Here is a 19,556-nt window from a genome sequence, read left to right as displayed (position 1 = left end):
AAACGCCTTGACGTAGTACCACGTGGTATCACTAGTATAAAAAGAATGAAAACACAGGTACCGCGCTCATTTGATCACTGCTTTAATGTGCACGAACGTATTACGAAATTAAAAACATTGGAAAGACATGATTGAAATGTAATGGTGACAAATAATATACAATAAACTCCTATAAGATACGAGTCTGATCAAATTCAGTTCATCATGGATTCAAATTGGACTTTCCACGTTGGTCTGCGCTCACCAAACCTCACGAACACCACGGTCAGTCTCCAGGAGAACTTCGAAATCGATCTGGAAGATACCAACTGGATCCTGACTTCATCGTTCATCATCTTCACGATGCAAACAGGTATTATATAATAATTCATTTATTTTGCTATCAAAAGTTGTAAAAATTACAATAATTTAAAGTAAATATGATGCACAAAGGCTAACTCATCTTTTAATAGCGATCTGCGCTTTTTGGAAGAGAACTCTTTTGAAAGCGGAAACAGGAGCATATTTCACATGTACTTAATGCAAATAATTATTTCTTCGTATGTATTTTTGGTGAAAAAACCCTTTCAGTATTGCTCAGCGCGAAGAAAGAACGTGTATCGTAACAGACAGAGATAATTATTAAATCTCTGATGTTTTCCACATATTACTCTTACTGTTATTGTATGAAAAATTTAATATAATTTCTTGAAATCTTATGATTTCAAGAAATTATAGATATAGTTATAATAAATTATAAATATAGATTCAGTGAAGATTAAAAATCATGATGATAAGTTTTTCTATGAACAGAAAGATAGGTTTTGTCGTATAGTTTTGTAACAATTGAAAGCAGCAATATAGAAGTCTGTTTGATCTGTGAGCTGTATTCATAGCATAAGTTTTAACATTAAACTAAACACTAACAGTTTAACAGTTTCACGTCTACGTCTAAAAAACGCGGTTCTTTAATGAAAAATAAAGACTTGGAGTTTAAATTCAAAACGCCGACTAGTACTAAGACAAACACAATTTTAATAATAAAATATACGTACTAATGATTACAGAAATAAATATCAATTTACTATTTCTTCTAATCTCGTCTAAATGCCTATTTTCTTATATTTTCTACGAGCATAAACCTGTTAGCTCAAATAAAACCTATCGCGTTACCACTGTAATATTATCCCGAGTCTATTCACTACATACGAGACGAAAATAATTTTTCATTTATTAATCTTCACATTGTAATATCAACTTAGCTACTGAATAAGAACCGGGGATCGCTTGGGCGCAGTACGATACAAACTTGTAGTAATATTTGATATTGTGTTAGCGGGAGTGTTAGTTTATTTTATTAAGACACTCAAATAGATTTACAATTCTTATATAATCAAGTTATTGTTTAACGCGGAGACGTGTAGCGAACTATTCTAATTGGCTAGTTCGTTAGTATGATATATCAATAATTACCTTTCAATAAGTGAAGAGAATCGTTCTTAGCTATAAAAACATAGGAACATCATTAGTTTGCTGTCATTTTAACAACAATAAACTTTTTATTATAACAATTAGTTCATTAAATGGTATCTAATATCGCTTGTACACGTTTAAATTAAACTAAGTTTTTCGGTAACTACGCGTTAGACACTATCATCTCGTAATGAGATCTAAGATTTTCGCGAGTTTTTTTCATTTAAATGAAACTAGTATTATTCGGATATACAACGCGGATTTTATTATTTAACACCTCGTCGGCCCGTGATCACGGTCGCTGCAAAGTAACCGAAACGTCGGGATTATGTAGTTTTTAAATAATAAAATCCGCGTAGTATATCCGAATAATACTAGTTTTATTTAAATAACTGTCATCTCGTCTCCGTGATCCCGGTCTCTGTAAAGGAAACGAAACGTCGGGATCATGTAGATGTAAAACAATAAAAAACGCGTAGAATCATTAAAATTAAATATCATTATTTAATGACTGTTCATCAACAATGGATTATTACGCCAATCCGTCTGCGGCACGCTTAACACTCGTTACACACGAAACTTTTCCCGTTTTTCGTTCAATCGACTGAATTAATCCTGTAAAATAATATTCGTGAATAAAAAACTATTGACTCTCTGTTATTGGAAACCTGGTCTTATAATTTCTAATTATAAGATTGAAATCGCCGACCCGTCTTGAGCAAGCGTGGCGATTAATGCTCTAACCTTTTCTATGTGAGAAGAGGCCTTTGCTCAGCAGTGGGCTTCGATAGGCTGATGATGATGATGATGATGATGATGACTCTCTGTTTGTAGTGTGATGATGAACTATTGGTGCACGCATACTCAAACCTTTTCATCGTATTGTGAACAGCATAGTGTCTCTTTAGAAAAGATTTGTTTTCTAATTCAATAAAATTCTAATAGGAATTATTTATATTTCGATTATATTAGATAAGATCTCGTCTATTAATAAGTAGTGTACATGAATATCCGTGTTGTTTCTCTCTAAACAATGTTTTTATTCTTGAACATTTGAAAATATTTTACAGATCAAAGTTACGAAAAGAAATTAATACAAACCTGTAAACAAAAAAACGACATTAATGTTTATTCCTCCACTAAATCTTATTTTTAATAAAAAATGTATATTTTTTAAATGATTACTTTTTAAAATATGTAATCAAGTTTAAATCGTATCTGCCGAGTTTCAAAGACTTCTAAATATAGAATATCATCAATATAAATCAATATCTACAAATCCACATCTCGTCTGCCCGTGATCACGGTTGCTGTAAAGTAACCGAAACGTCGGGAGTATGTAGTTGTTTACAAAACATAAATCACGCGTAGTTCATCCGAAAAATACTAGTTTCATTTAAATGAATAAAACTCGCGAAAATCTTAGATCTCATTAATATCTACAAATTTCAAATACTTGACGCGCGTACCCTAAGTTACACATCACAGTACATACGCAGAGTTGACAGTTCTACCGGATACGCGGACTCGTGTTAATGCTAGATTATATATACTTATATCTAATTCAAAGCTTGTCCTCGAGCGGTTTCTTTCAGTAAATTGTTCGACGATTATATATCCTTCGAATTCTGTAATAAATCTCTGCTTTACATTTAATATCGTACAAAATATATTTAAATAGCCTCATTGATATTCCGCACTCGTCTCGATCTGTGTAAATTTGTCCGACAGGCCGTTTAATTTTAATTTAATGGTTGTCACATCTGTTTGTCGTTTGTGTTACTTGATTTGTCATTAACTTATATGTTATTTGGTTAAAATAATTTTAACCGCATCATTGCTGGCGACGTACGAAGAATTTATAGCAATAACATGCCTACGTTAAAACTGACTTGTGCGGTGATTATAACACGTTTTTTAACTAATGTAACTTTGCCGAGTCGGATTAAGGCTACAAATGTGATATGAACCCATACTACGTCTACTCCTAGCTTCAACACCGACAGTTGCAATGTTCAGGACGTACCTATGATGTCCGTCTAAAACGATAGCTAGCTGCCTACACTTATAGACTAAAAATGCTCGCTTGGCACTTTGATATAACCCTCTTAACGAATGAAAAAGTCGTATAATACTTTTTGATTAAAATATTTTTTGTGTTAAAATAATTCAACATAAATCCAGAAAAGCATTTTTTCTTTTGACAGTAAGATCAGTTTGTACTAAGTTCCACTGCAATCGAATGCTGGGATTGTTGAGATAAAATAACCAAAATAAGTTACTTACAGCCTAATGTATTTGTATTATACTTTATAGTTATTATTTCATATTCTTGTAAGACATGTAATTTAGTTTTCTCTGTTTTAATCTTGTCTGTCTTATTATTTTTCCTCTATTAAACCTCCCATTATCTCCAATGTCATTCAAATCTCTATTACCTAAATGTTGGATTATTCTTAACATTCCACTATGTTTACGCCTAGTTTCCACTGTCACTACATACGGAAAGTTAACAGTTTATTCACATATATTAACGTAGATTATTAAACGAGGAACTGCAAACGCTCCGTATGTGGTGACGATACTAACTTGTCCTAATCGTACTTGGAAGCGATGTATTTTTCGTGTCAAATATTGAAGAGTAATTTATGTTGCTTCAATTTACTTTCTGATAATAAGAATTCATAGTTTTTTTATAATATTACGAACGTACTAAAACATTGACTAACAAAATACAGAAAGTTGTAGCAAACGAAAATATTAAGAATGTACTGTAACAAATTAAATGACTTTTATCTTGATATTAACTGTTAATACATATGTTAATCACAAAACATTAAGAATCGTTAAATGTCGATTAAATATTATAAAAGGCTCATAATGTTACAAATAATAGCTTTGTGAATACAAAACGTATTTTTTGACATTTTATAATGTTGGTACTTAGCATTATCGTGTGTTAAGACGGTTCAATGCTCCGTGAAGTTTAAAATGTTCTTTAAAATCTCTATAGATTTTGTTTGTTCATATACAAAGATTTCAAGGCTCGTTTTCTTTCATTTAAACTTCAAATGAATGAAACAAAGTAGTTCACATTTATAACCGCACGTGTAGTCTCCTTTACGACCGTTTAAAAAATTATCTCTTTGTATTATACCAACCACAATCTAACCTTGTATTTTAAGATTATAAACAAGCAATTTTTTTATAGGTTTTCTTTCAAATTTAAATAAATGTTATATTAATTTGGGTTTTAAAAAGCCTGTGTATATAATCCTTGAGATTAAAGTCATAACCCGCATGAGTCGAGGTCACCTCTTAATCTTATTGGATGTAGGTCATGTATTTTAAATTTCGCTAAATTTGGTAAATAAAAAACTTTTTCCTGTTCAAATACGGAAAAATTTTAAGTATTATATCATATGGGTATAACGATATATATTATTCGTAATATTTGTATGATAATAATCGCCTGAGGAATATTTTGCTCTTGATAGGCCATGTACGGAATTTCGTTAGTGACCCTTCTTTCTATTGAGATTTAAATTTTCAGTATTCTGACCGTTGGCCAAAATTCGAATTAGTACCCTGACCTTCAACTACCTAAACTAGATTCAAAGATGTATTTTTCTTGTAAATTTAATGAGTGCCTAAGACTTAGTGAGTTTTACGTCTAATAGACACGAAGACAGCTATACCCTTGATGGTTTATGATAACAGCACCTGGCCGGCGAAACGTCTGGGGGAAATGGTTTAGAGGGAAATTAAGATTGTTGCTTGTGACTTCCGGTAATTGAACAAACTGAGGATAATAGAATAATTAATAAAATATTTGCTCATTTTATGAAAAAAAAATACTTCCAAAGACGTGAATTATTGTTACATTTTAATATTCTCTTTGCTTCGAAAAATACTATAAGATTATTTTTCCTTATTGATTTTTTTAGTTTTAAGAGATTCCTTTCTTATAAGTCCTTAAATTTCGTTATGCTCATTGAATTAGTCCCTTGTTATTTGTTACCCTTAGTCCTAGTTTTCACCGTCACGCTACATACTTATCTTTTTCCGTTTCTCATTCTACAACTTACGTTAATACTATTAACTCTCGTATATTTAACTCATTATATCTTTTTTCCAGTTTATGCAAACTCGAGATAAGCGTAGAGAAATCAAAGATGCCAGTTCAGAATATTTTATTTTTCTTTCTTTTTTTGACGAAACTGTTTTTTTTTGTCGATTTATTATAAAATAATGTATGTGAGACGAAACTTCTTAGCGTTCAATGGATTCACCGTGCGGGTGTCGGGTCCATCGTTGTAGGGAGAGGAGCTTCAACAGTGCTTGGGACTTGCGACCCAGGTGTAGGTTTAAGGGGCCCCTATAAAACGCTCGTTATACGCTCACCTACACGGTCCAAACTCCTGTTTCTACCTTACAAAATTTGAAACTACTATTCTAGGGCTATAGAAGTACGTTCCAAGAACGAATTGATGATAGTTCTGGACAGGCCCAAGTCTTTTAGTAAGTTGTAGTGAGATGTTTCTGTTATTCCTCCCGCTCCTACTTCTACCGCGTGAGCTCGTAATACTTGTTGTCTTTAATGCCTGGTATTTTGGGGACGTGGTTTCCCAAGCATTCGTGACCTCTATGTGTAATAATAGTGTCTATATATTGTGTATAAGGCTTGGTATATTGTAGTTTCAACTTTAGGTACACGAATATTTTTAACTGTCAGTTTGGACTGTAGACTGAAAAAACTTTATGTGTGCCTTCCAAAAATATCAAATTTATCAAAATTTACGAAAAAATATGCACTTATTTTGTTTTCTCAAAGGTTTTGGTATGTTGGAGTCTGGCTGCGTGTCCATAAAGAACGAAGCAAACATCATGATGAAGAACCTGGCGGATATATCACTGGGCGGTGAGTTACTATACTATTAGCAAAAAAAATTGCTGGTAAAATGGACACTAGTGTAATGGGTTCTGTACATTTCTCAATATAATTTTATACATAAAATCCTCGTTTTACACTCATAGTTACTGTTCTCGGAACAAACTTTAACTATTCTTATCACATTTTACATGTACTCGTATATTATTCTCGTATTTTGTTGTTCACATTCCTCAGTGATAAGGCTTGTCCTCCCCAAACACATGTATATTTTTGGCAACGTTTTTTAATTATAGTTTATTATTTTACGGAATTAAATTCACTCGATACAAATTTTGTCACTCTTCCGCCACCGAGTCATATTATTTAATCAATAATTTTCAAACCTGGTTGATGATGATCACATTTGATTAGAGTGTATCCTGATAGGGTTATCACAGATCTCTGCAGCCAATTTGAAAGTCCAAGCAGACGATGTCGCGGGCAAAAACTATTGATCTATCTATTAATAACTATCTAGTATTTCTAATTTACCTAAATTTAGTTCATGTATCAAGCCTTCCATGAACTGTCCAAACTCGTTGACTCTTTTCCAAGGTCTCACCTATTGGATCTTCGGCTATGGCATGTCTTTCGGTGATGGGCCGTTATCGAATCCGTTCATCGGCGTGGGGAACTTCCTCGTGGACCCTCCGGTGGGAGACGCGCTGATGGGTCCCGTGTTCGCATCCTTTTTATTCCAACTGTCCTTCGCCACCACGGCTACCACTATCGTCAGCGGCGCTATGGCTGAGAGGTGAGTTCACTTAAGCATTGTATAAAATATTTTGAGCTTTTAAATTTTAACATTTTAACATTTTTCTACACCTAAGTTATAAATTACTTAAAAACTACTATTATTAAGACGTGTGCGCTAAGGAATTGTTGTGTATTTGAATAATTCAATTATACTTTTCTCAACAAATAGGTTTTTATTAATAATTTTAAATATTTTTTTTTTTTTGTTCTGGTGAAGGTACTTTTGCATTTCAGTGTAATATAGGAATATTTTGTTATAGATTTGACTGTTTCACATTAACTTACGCGTTTTTTAAACGCATTATAACTGTCAGGTTTAATAAATATTAAAAACCTATTCATTGTAACCTTTTTTAAGTTTTTCGTAATCAACTTGTAGTTGATTCCTCTCATAAAATATGAGCTCTTTTTTATTTGCTTCAAGACAAAGTTTTCCTTTTTCCTTAAAAGGATTATTTTATGTACGTTTAAAAGATGTTGGTAGCTCATTTATTTCATGAAACAGATTTTGATATAACTCTACAGTTTGCTTGTCAATGCCAGCATATGGAAAGTATCTAAGGAAGTATAAAAATCGTAATCATTTTATAATTTCAACATTATTACAGCATCATCATTTGAAGAGGACATTCCAGTGTTTTATCGTATTGTGAGCGCTAACCTTACATTAGTACGATGTATATAAATTCACTTGGTTATTTCCTTGAACACAACCTTAAGGTTGCGATAACATCGTATTTGTCTCATCATTTTTCTAAAACTAGTTAACATAGCTACATTATATCCTTAACTGTAGACTTCACACGTTAATTTTGATCTAGACTTATTCACCTTTCCCATGCCGACCTTATAATTGTAAGATGGACACAACCAGGTCTAATCAACGTTTTCTTCCAGGTGTAACTTTAAAGCCTATTGTCTGTTCTCATTCCTGAACACAATAGTGTACTGCGTGCCCGCGGGTTGGGTGTGGGGTCAGCACGGCTTTCTAAACAAACTTGGGGCGGTGGACATCGCTGGATCGGGGCCCGTGCATCTTATTGGTGTGTCTGATTTTATATACAAGCTTGCATCATCAAATGACAATCACACATATGTCATAACGAGATCTAAAACTTTCGCGAGTCTTCATTAAATTAAAATAATATTTTTCGGACTATACGAAGCGTATTTTATTATTTTAAAAAACTATATCCTCCCGACGTTTCGGTTACTTTTCGGCAGTCGTGATCACGGGCAGACGAGATGTGGATGTCAGTGAAACGTCAGGAGTATGTAGTTTTTATAAATAATAAAATACGCGTAGCCATCCGAAAAATATTAGTTTCATTCACTACTGATACCAACTTGTGGGAAGTGAGAGGCTGTGTTTATAATAATAAGGTATTCTTATAGGAGGAGCTTCAGCGTTCGCATCAGCTCTGATGCTGGGTCCGAGGTTGGGGAGGTACGCTCGTGGTAGCGCCCCACTACCACTGGGGAATCCCGTGAACGCCGTGATGGGGACGTTCGTGTTATGGTGGGGCTGGCTGGCGTTCAACTCGGGGAGCACTTATGGGGTATGTTGTTTAGTGTTGCTCAAGTGTAGATTGTGGACTGGTGTTTGTGGCTGAAATAAAAATGCAATCTATGTATGTACGTCTGTCATCTCCGGTTAATCGAAAGCTGATGTAACGTAAACCGACTTAGCCTACTTTTATTTCAGATAAAATATATCTCTTTATTTGTATAAATAATTAAAAAACATCTTGCGAACGAAGTCGTGAGCTAAGCTATTTGAATGTCTGAGTGTTTAATAATATTCTAATCAGCCTTAAACATAACTGTTGTATTTTAAACATACTTCCTTTTGTAATATTTCATATTTTTCTGCCAGTTAGTATAAATAAAGTGATAAGTTCAAATCTGGACTGCAGTTTAACAAAATAGTTAGTTGTAATACAAGTGACTTATACTTCCGTGTTCAACAAAGGCTAAGCCGGTCTCCGTGCAATATAGCCAAAGACAAATTAGTAACAAATCATCCCATTAAGTTTGTGAATCAACAATGATGACGTGATTATTTAAACGACTTCGGTTTAAAATTTTCATTAACTACAAAATGGACGCAATTTACGTACACGCCATTGTTAATTTTAAAGACATTCTGAATGATATATTGACTGTTTTAACTTAAAAAGTTAACCTTCAGTTTAAATATATTATTGAGCGGTTTATTTTGGTTATAATTTACATAGATTTTTAAAGTTCAATTTAAATCAAAAATCTAAAGTATACAGAATATAAATCTTCGATATATTCTTGGTTTCCGAAAGTAATGAAAAAAATACTTAGTATGTAAGTAAGACAAGTATGTTAGACGATAATAAATATTGTGTGGAATTGTCCTTGAATATTATAATATAGAGAAAAAGTTACACGTAAATACGCTTACTAAATGTTTGCATCAAACTACAAACCAAGTTTTTCACGTTACTCGTTACGAAATTAACGTTTAAACCATAACTAGATTTATGACTGACGCTATTAATTTTTCAATAAATATTAAAAAAATGAGATAATAAATTCGTTATATAATTATTCGTAACCGGAATCTGCGTCTACGAGCTATTGTTTTCAATTGTTTTGACGTAATTCACATTTATGTCTTATTCATGAAAATCTTGAATGATTTTGTCTGATATTTTAAATGATACAAATATGACGTGACCGAATACGATACGTTGGATCCCGAAACATCTTACGATACAATATTATGATAGAATTGTTGGTTTTTACATTCACTGTGATGTATATATTAATTTTTTTCTAACCATGAGTTGTTATCGACAAACTAATTACGGACGGTAACCTGTTTTTCGCTAGTATACTATTAATATTATCGTGTGTGAAAACAGATGTATGGATTTTTAAGTATGACTCATACTAAAATAGAGATAGGTATTTTTTTTCAATCGAGTAATGATTCAAATGAGATTTTTTTTGGTTTTAATTATATTTTTATTATATATTATCTGTTCGTGTAAGGTGAGCGGTGCTAAATGGCAATACGCAGCTCGGGCCGCGGTGATGACAATGATGGGCTCCTTTGGAGGCGGTTTCTTTGGACTCTTGTGAGTTTATTTATAAATACATATTAAATAGAGACGAAACTTTTTAGCATTCCATGGATTCACCGCGCGGGTGGTGAGTCCATCGTTGCAGGGAGAGGAGCTTCAACAGTGCCTGGACTTGCGACTCAGGTGTAGGTTTAAGGCGCCCCTATCTCACGCGTTAAACGCTCACCTCTACCGTCCAAGCTCCTCTTTCTACCTAACCAAAAAAATAATATCAATAGTATACGATACATCAAAATGATTGCAATGAAAGTTAATTTAAATTTAATTAAACTTTTTGATAGAATATTGCTTCTGAATATCAATAATTCAAACGAAGCGGGGTGATATATCTAGTTAAATCTAAACTCCTGGCTTCAGATTCACGTTAATCAAGAACAAAGGTCGCGCTGATGTCATGGAACTCATCAACAGTGTTCTTGGCTCGCTCGTCTCTATAACAGGTAAGACAATTTTCATTGCTGTTCTCCTTGTATATATTACGAATTATGCAGCGACTTCGTTCGCTAAGATTTTAAGGTAAAAATTGTACATATATATATATAATTTTTCACCCATTAGTATTTTATCTATAGTCTTTGATAGCTGACTTCACATAAACTATAAAATTAATGACGAAATTCTTAGAGAACTACGTGAATTTTTTTAATTATTTAAAACTCGTGTACTATTCTGATTTTTAAATTACATTTTTGTAAATTTTCACGTAAACCCGCTCGGCATTTTTTGCGATATAGAGCAACAAACAGCGACACATCCTCGCAGACTTTCACTGATCCGTTTAGTCCAGCTGTTATTGGGACCAGTTTAGCATGAGCCTGATTTGCAGCTGGCTGCTTCCTGTACCGAGCCTGGGAATCTCTGGTGATCGGTATGATAGGAGCCGCTATCGCATCAGCGGCTACACCACTCTTCGACCGTCTAAGGATCGACGATCCCGTCGGGGCCTCCGCTGTTCATGGGGCCTGTGGTTTTTGGGGTTGGTTATTTCTGTTACCCACTATTTAATTCGGTTTCCCATTGCTTTCCTCACTACTTTAAGCTAATATATCAAACTTTTCTCTTTAATTATTTAGGTTTAGGGACATTTTACAAACATCCTTATTTCAATAATTCTAATAAGAATTAATGGAAGGAACAGATTTTAAACAAAATTTTATCTCATTCAATATGAATAAAAAGTAATTGATGTATTTCTAACAAAATAAACAGACGTAAGAGGTCGAGACATTTGCTTTTCCATCACAATTGTTTAGTCTTTCCTAACGAAGACTTCTAGGCAACGCTCTTACATGTCCCAGCACATTCAAGTTTATGACTCCTAACATGTACTCTTATTTCCAATGAAAAGAGTTGAATCTTCAATAAAAATAACTAAGATTATCGAAAAAAGCACTTTAATAATATGTATGGTACAACAGGTCTTTTTTGGACGAACCAAATAAAAAACACGCCAGTTCTTCATTCATATATTATAGTACATGAAATAATTTTGGTTTGGTTCGAGGCGCGAAACCTGTGAGAGGTCTGATTATACCGACGATTTAAATTAGTTACTGTCTAAATTAAACTGATATTTTTAGGATTAACTCGATCACGGTTGCTGAAGTAACCGAAACCTGGGGATTATGTAGTTAAAATTAATAAAATACGCGTAGTACATCCGAATAATATAAGTCCGTTTAACTGAATACTCGAAAATCTTACATCTCATTAGTTATTGTCTCTTTGAAGGTCTTCTCTACGTATAGACATAAGGTATTTTTGTGACCTCGCTAAGTTTTGTGTAGGTGTCTTGGCTGTGGGTCTGTTCGCTGACAATCCGATACCCATGGAAACAACTAACGGGAGATCCGGGCTTTTTAAAGGTATTTGACTAATATTCTACACTTATTCTAAAGTATGTTTACACGCCAGGCATTATATTATAAAGATTACCTGTCGCCTGTGGCCTAAACCGCATATTAAACCTGGCGAGTACCAATGTGATTTTTCCGAGTCGTATGTACCCACTTTCTTATATAGACACCACTGACGGATGGTGAAGGAAAACATCGTGAGGAAACCTAGAGTTATAATTTCAAGTTATAAGACTGAAATCGCCAACCCGTCTTGAGCAAGCGTGGTGATTAATGCTCTAACCTTCTCCATGTGAGGAGAGGCTTGCTCAGCTGTGGGCTTCGATAGGCTGATGATGATGACTTAAATTTACAAAAAAAAAAAACATTATATCAAATTGAGAACGGTCTCCTTTTATAGTTCTTTACCTAAGTATCTGCTAGTGAACTTCCCATCAAAATCGATTCAGCCCTTTAAGAGATTAGCTGGAAAAAATAGACATAAACACCGACAAATATTTTATACATTGCATTTTTAGAAGATATGTTTTTGCTGTTTTGTGCTGCTGATTTGAAATTACATACGGACACTATAGTTTTAATTTAATTATTAGTTAATATGGTTTGAAAATATAAGATTTAGTTTTTTTTTTTTATATTTTTATCATTTTTTCTTTATTTAAATAAAAAATGCGTTTAATAACTATGATTACTTCAATTGATAAAAAAATAAAGACTTATTTATTGTCAATATTACTATATACACACTGAACTTTCACCAAGTCTTAAAATTTTTGTCAAACGAATAACTGAAGTGGCAGCTTTTACGTCTTAGTTTGATTGAGTATGCTTATCATAAGTTTGCAGTTTGCATCACACTAAATACGAAGCGTTTTTCGTTTCTTACTTATAAACCTCCGTTAATACAATCGTTTGTGAAGTTTTATGAATTAAATTTTATAATGTAAACTTTGGCTTAGAGCTCAGAGTGCCTACTGTTCCGTCTCTTGGATAGATTTCTCGTAATAATTTCCGTATGTTAGGCGGCGGTTGGTATTTGCTTGGGGTCCAGGCGCTCACCGGGGTCTGTCTGGCCGCGTGGGGTGCTTTGGTGACGATGGCGTTGTTGTGGTTGATAGACCTCGTGTTGCCGATAAGAATGGATCCCTATGAAGAGCTATTGGGGGCAGACCTCACCGAACATAGGATACGACATGGACAGGTTTGGAATTGTCACAAAAATATATATATAAAGACGAATAATAAAGTTTATTAAATATGACAGTTTTTAAATGTTATAAATAAGTTCATATCATTATATTTAGTAGTAAAACATAACCCTCCTTTATACCAGGTGGGTGTGACGCGAGCGGTTTCCGCCCTACGACCTTTCTATCAGTCTCCAAGTGTGGAGCTGGTGGGGGGTGTAGGGGTCAACACTGGCCACGATCTCGTTGTGGACAAGCTTCATGAGGTCTGTATACGAGGGTAACTGGAGTTAAGGATTTAAATTGCAGGAATGTGGTATAAAATATCGCAATCAGCCAGGGTGCTAAGATTTTTATAATATCGACGTAATAAAAGAAAAAGTGCAATAAATACGTGTGATAAAATAGAAACACAATTAGGAAATAACTCATTTTAAACATAAAAAACATTTTTTATTGTACTTGTACTAAATTATAAAAAAAAAATTAAGATCAATTGTTATTGTGTTTACGATATTAATAAGTGTTATTTAACAATGACAAGTAAAATTATATTTCAAACGCAGTACACCAGGCGGAGGAAGAACAAGCTACATCCGGAACTCCAAGTGTATCCTAACAATGGGTTCATGGCCGACGACGAGTCCGAGCCTTCATTCAAGAACAACGGGTTCCTTAACAAAAGACCCGGAAATCCTGAGAACGATTTACACAGAGCTCTGGACACCATGATCAATGAAATAGACGGCAGGTGTTCGAAAAGAAGAGAGACGACTCTGAGAAAAGAAGACTTCAAGGGAAAGAAGTTTAAGGAACTGTCTGTTCATGAGCTGGAGGAGTTAGAGGAAATCAGTGCAGCGGAAGATAGGTTCAGATATAGATTCACAGAAGACGATTATATCAATGACGTAGAGAGAGGCTGCTCTGGCAACCCGACTATGAGATGGATAGACTAAGAAAAAGTACATATATATATAACCTTACTACATGTCCATCGAGTTAAACGTGTATGCAACTTGAAAGTATTTTTTATAAACTATCAGATACAAGTGTAAACGTATTTAAACGTGTAAGGGACCTTTATGACATTACACTGACACTGACATATCCATAGATTATAAATTATTTTTAATTAGATAATTATAGATTATTAAAAATGTTTAAAAAACCTATGAAATGTATTTTTAATAAATAAAACTATAGAATCATAGACAACTGTCATTGTACATAAATTAATTCCTTCGTTATTGTTAGTGAATATTTTTTACGAATATAGCTGTATATATGTATGTATATGGGTTGTACTAAAAGTATTCAAGTATATTAATTAATACTCCAATAAATAAGAAATAATATAATTACACAATATCGGCTATTGTGACGATGGATCAGTCTGTGAGGTGGCCAGGGTTCCACGTCCTCCATGTAGCAGGTTCGTCTCCTGCTCGTGGCTGTTTTTAATTTTCAATATACGCAGAGATAATGTAAATCTAGTCTATTCTGTAGATATATTCAGAAATACACACACACACACACACACAATGTACACACATATACACAATGTACACATCAACTTACTGAAGTGTACAAACAAGTGAAAAGTCTCATTTTAAATGGAAATCTTCAGAGCAAATGAAACGATATACAAAAACAGGTTAATTTTATTAAAGTACAAAATAAATTAAATTACTACTTAACAATAAATGTGTTTTTATTTACAAAAAACTCAAACAAAACATAGTTCAGGTGTAAAGGGTTCAATTAGGTCATTTTTTAAAGCACTGGTAATAAAGGCTACTGCAGGATCTGTGGACCGGACGCAGCATCACATGACCGAACTATTGAACCAGTGGCTGATCTCGGTGGGTAGAGCCTTGAACCCTTTGACAGCCTCCTTGATGTCCTCGACGGGGATTCCCAGAGTGTATAGCTTGTACTCCTTCTGCACCCTGCTGGTGCTGGCGTCGCCCGCGCCGTCCGTCCTGATAGGAACTATTATCTCCAGCTGGTGCAGATGTTCGAAAGCTTTGAGAATCACCGGCCGCGGCACCGCCTGCGCTGATGAGTGGGTGTTGGCGAACTTGCTGTATCTGTCATTGATGTACATATTGTTAATTAATATCTAAAATAGTTTTCTAAATACATTGAATAGTTGTATTGGAAATTTGTTGATTGCTCTATATGGAGAGAGATAGAGCGATAGAGAGATAGAGAGAGAGAAATTTAAGTTATTATGAAATAACTTAGAATACGACATTCTTAAAACTAAATATTTTTTGCTGGCAATATAAACCTCTAATACATACAGAAGTAGTTTTTGTCCACCGACTTCGGTTGCTTTTTCTTCTTTATTGTGTTTGGGCAGAAATTTATAGTAGTCACTGGACATGTCGACCAGCAGTCAGCGACATCTACCGTCTGTTTGCTGGGACTTTATCACAATACAACTATTATGACATGTTCGTACACACTACGGGGAAGTTACATCAGTACATTCTTGGAACCTACTTCGAAGGTAACCCTAGGAGGTTCTTTTCAAATTTGGTTACGTAGAGAGAGGAGCTTGGATGGTGGAGGTGAGCGTTTTACGCGTTAGATAGGGACCCCTTAAACCTACACCTGGGTCGCAAGTCCCAAGCACTGTTGAAGCTCCTCTCCCTGCAACACGATGGACCCGGCACCCGCACGGTGAATCCATTGAATGTTGAGAGGTCTCGTCTCATAATACACCCCTTCATGTTACTCTTAAAACCTGCATTATAAGTTTCATCATAATCCGCTCAGTATTTTTTGTATGAGAAATTCAAACACACCCCTACATATTATATTAATATGATAATATTGTGCTTACGTTTTATATGTACTACGTATTATGATGTTATTAATGTAAGCGAAAATCACATTCCATATCGGCACTCAGAAACAAACCGATATCCGACATGTTGCATACTAAATAAATAAATTATTATATTTGTATCGACAGTCGCCATCGGAACTTAGCGCTGTAAACTCGTCTCAATGATTAAATTTTAAATTATAATATCACAACACATATATACTGGATTGCCTTTTCATTACATCAACTACATGCAAGACTATTAGGCAAAATATATGCCCACCTGTGTAAAACCATCTCAAAATTCATGGGTTGGCCATCAAATATCTCCATAGCATGCATCATGGCTATCACCAGGGACAGCTCCAGTATGGACAGGGATTGCAGCAGCTTCACCGAGTGCTCTGGAGACACCGTTCCATCCACACACGATGACACATCACTCACATCGATATAAGGCTTCGCCGGTGATAGTTTTGATATTATCTGATACTGAAAACATGACGTTTAAAATTATTATACATTTTGAGGGTATTTTTAAAATTTTTTGTTGGTCAGTCAACCTAATATATAGCTATTTGTTAAGAAGAACACTAAATACTTTGTTATGCAATCAAATATTATGATTTTAAGATATATCATATATATATATGTAAATTATGTTCAAAAACTCACCAAAACATTCCTGTATATCTGTTCGTTGACCGTATAATAGCTAAATTTCTCCAAAACATCACTGAACTTATCGTTCTCAGCCAGCTCCTGTATGTGTGCGTTCCACTCCTCTATGAATGTTGAATCTATTTCAAAGTCCGTCAATTCCATGCTGCACCTCTTGACTACTTCTATCGGCACAGCATATCCGTCTGTTTGTATGTCCCCCTGTATAGCTGGAATATATATTACTAAAAAGGATGTATATATATATATACATGTATATATATGTGTATATATATTTTGTGATAGGAACTATATTGTTACGATTGTAATTTCAACGAACCCTTAATTTTAATATCCCTTAATATATTTGGTATTATAATAGGATTTTTTTACATTACATATTCAATTTGTAAGATAAAATTAACAGGTTTTCCAGTTAGGAGGGAACATTACAATACACCTACATACATACATTATAATATAAGTCTCTTTTTACTTAAATCGCTCATCTACATTAGAGATTTTATTCCAAAGCGAGACGTAAATATATTATCTTTAAAGATATACCGTTAAATTAAAACTCACATTCAGATTTCTTTCTTTTCCTTTTATCTTTTCTCCGTTTACCCAGGCTGGTTGGCAAGCTCATGGTATCAACGAACAGCCTCTTACACGACGTCAAAGGATCAGAGCACTCGTTGGGGAACATGAATATGTGACGATGGGAGAAACGGGACTTCACTCTCTTCTCCAACAATTCCATAACATCCATACGGTTGGTCACACCTACAAGATAAATATATTTTAATACTGAGATAAATGTATATAAGAATATATAGATTGTTGCTTTAGTTGCTATTTCAGGATGTAGCGGGTTCAAATTCAGTTATTCTCAATATTCTGTATAAAATTTTCTATGACTTTGATTTTTAATTTTTTACATTAGAATTAATATAACTGGGATTTCCGTGAAGATACTTAAGATTATTATAATATATATTTAATTTTCCGCATACCCAAAACGCACATCGGTGCTTGCTTGCTGTGAGTGATATCAAATAAGTTGTACAGCAGCGTCTGTGTGCGACCGCTGTGACAGAACAGATCAAACTCTTCCAAAATGAAGATCATGCTTTTACATGTACGATCGGAACCGGTTTTCAAACAGCTCAGTAAGAAGCTGAGGTTCTCAGCGAACGTGCCGAATATATGATCACCGACCGCATTTTCTAATTGCATCTGGAATTAACGGCAAATGAAATAAAATTATTCTGGTGGCTTTAGACCTATGTCCAAAAACAGATCGGGCTGATGAAAATCACATTATTATACAAATTTCAATACAAGTATCTGCTTAACATTAAGTTATTTCAGAGCCTAGTATCATTGTACGCTATTTTGTGAAATTTAACCTTATATTTGGCATGAATTAATAATATCTGATCCTATATATGACATATATATTTTTTACTATATATATATAGCTCAGTCATTTAATACATTCAAGGGGCAGAAATAGAGGTAGTCATAAGTATTCACTCATGCTAGTAAACTTAATGAACATATAAATGTAGGGAACATAATGTGAATTTGATTCAAATATATGTCAGCATCATATTTAAGCTCGGCAATGCATCAACAACACCTCTTAAGTTGCATATGTCCATGGACACTGGTAACCACTTCTCATCTCTCCCCGTTCCTAATATAATTTACCTGAGCAGTTATAGATTTCAGAGCAATCTTTTCATCACCGTGTATCAAACCGTTGAGTTTGATGATGAGAGCATCATTCTGTACATCAGCTTCTTGGGAGACTTGGTGCAGCACCGAGTTAAGAAGCTAAATATATATAAAATATATAAATACCATTTAAGTTCAATTGTATAACTAAAATATTTTAATGACTCATGTAAGTTATAGTGCAAATATAAATCTTACTGTTGTCTTCCCACACCCTCGAGGGCCGATAATAAGCGCTGAATGTGATTCTCCGTGCATTATAACGCGGGTTATCAAATCATAAACGTGTTTTCTTTCTTCGTCATGATTTCTAAAACTTGTATTGTCTTCTAATATTTTTAATTTGATGTATTTTCTAACACGTTTTATTTGCTCTGATATTGACTCATTATCAGTATCAAACATTACTAAGTTTGTTATGGTATAGTCTTATTTGTCGATAATTAAAAAAGTCTTGTAAGTTATTCAACCCGCTATACTTAAATTCGCGGATAGCGCCAAACAAACATAACATGAAACATCAATGTTTGACATTGACATACCAAGTTTATGTTTAAAAACTGTTAATAAGTTATATTCGTCTAGTACGAATTGTATCCCTACATAGTAAATTAAGAAATGTGTGAATTTAGGACCAATCTTATATAAATAGTATTTGTTAATAATATTCTTAAATATGGGATGAAATTTATATTTTCTTTTTGTTTAAGGTATATTTTCTTCAATCCCTTATTAATTGTTGAAGTAATACGTGCGTCATGTTTTGTTATACTACCTAATCATATGAAATTTTATGCGCATGTGTTGACACTCCTCTGTCTGCGCAATGCGTGAACTTAATGAATCGATATTGTACGATACACATGAGATTTATATTTAAAATATGACATACTAGCATTTTTTATGAAGTTAGAAATGACTCTAAAATTTAATTCTTACCGAGGTCTATATAACTTGAACTGTTTTTTTTTTAATTAGCAAAACTCATACTAATCAATGTTATTCTAATTAAAT

The 19,556-nt window shown here is 33.9% G+C and overlaps 2 protein-coding genes across 3 annotated transcripts; one reads left to right on the top strand and one right to left on the bottom strand.

The window, feature by feature from the left end:
- Window positions 1–81: 81 nt before the first annotated feature.
- LOC116776410 (putative ammonium transporter 2) lies at window positions 82–15,007 on the top strand. The gene is made up of 12 exons (XM_061525372.1): window positions 82–352; window positions 6,287–6,373; window positions 6,941–7,139; window positions 8,039–8,184; window positions 8,537–8,700; window positions 10,169–10,254; window positions 10,618–10,700; window positions 11,087–11,236; window positions 12,048–12,125; window positions 13,139–13,317; window positions 13,450–13,569; window positions 13,870–15,007. The coding sequence occupies exons 1-12, from the start codon at window positions 205–207 to the stop codon at window positions 14,257–14,259; spliced, it is 1,830 nt and encodes a 609-aa protein (XP_061381356.1). The 5' UTR covers window positions 82–204; the 3' UTR covers window positions 14,260–15,007.
- Window positions 14,950–19,052, bottom strand: LOC116776359 (origin recognition complex subunit 4). 2 transcript variants are annotated; one of them, XM_032669560.2, is made up of 7 exons: window positions 18,741–19,052; window positions 18,516–18,641; window positions 17,816–18,038; window positions 17,385–17,585; window positions 16,815–17,044; window positions 16,423–16,631; window positions 14,950–15,393 (listed from the first exon to the last, which is right to left on the bottom strand). In XM_032669560.2, the coding sequence occupies exons 1-7, from the start codon at window positions 18,945–18,947 to the stop codon at window positions 15,129–15,131; spliced, it is 1,461 nt and encodes a 486-aa protein (XP_032525451.2). In that variant the 5' UTR covers window positions 18,948–19,052; the 3' UTR covers window positions 14,950–15,128. The 2 variants fall into 2 exon arrangements, with proteins under 2 accessions (XP_032525451.2, XP_032525452.2); XM_032669561.2 differs by having other exon boundaries at window positions 16,815–17,029; window positions 18,741–19,051.
- Window positions 19,053–19,556: the final 504 nt, after the last annotated feature.

This window comes from Danaus plexippus, chromosome 28, assembly GCF_018135715.1.
Source record: "Danaus plexippus chromosome 28, MEX_DaPlex, whole genome shotgun sequence".
NCBI classification, from domain to species: domain Eukaryota; kingdom Metazoa; phylum Arthropoda; class Insecta; order Lepidoptera; family Nymphalidae; genus Danaus; species Danaus plexippus.
The sequence above is the reverse complement of the archived record's forward strand: the minus strand, read 5'-3'. Positions and strand labels throughout refer to the sequence as shown.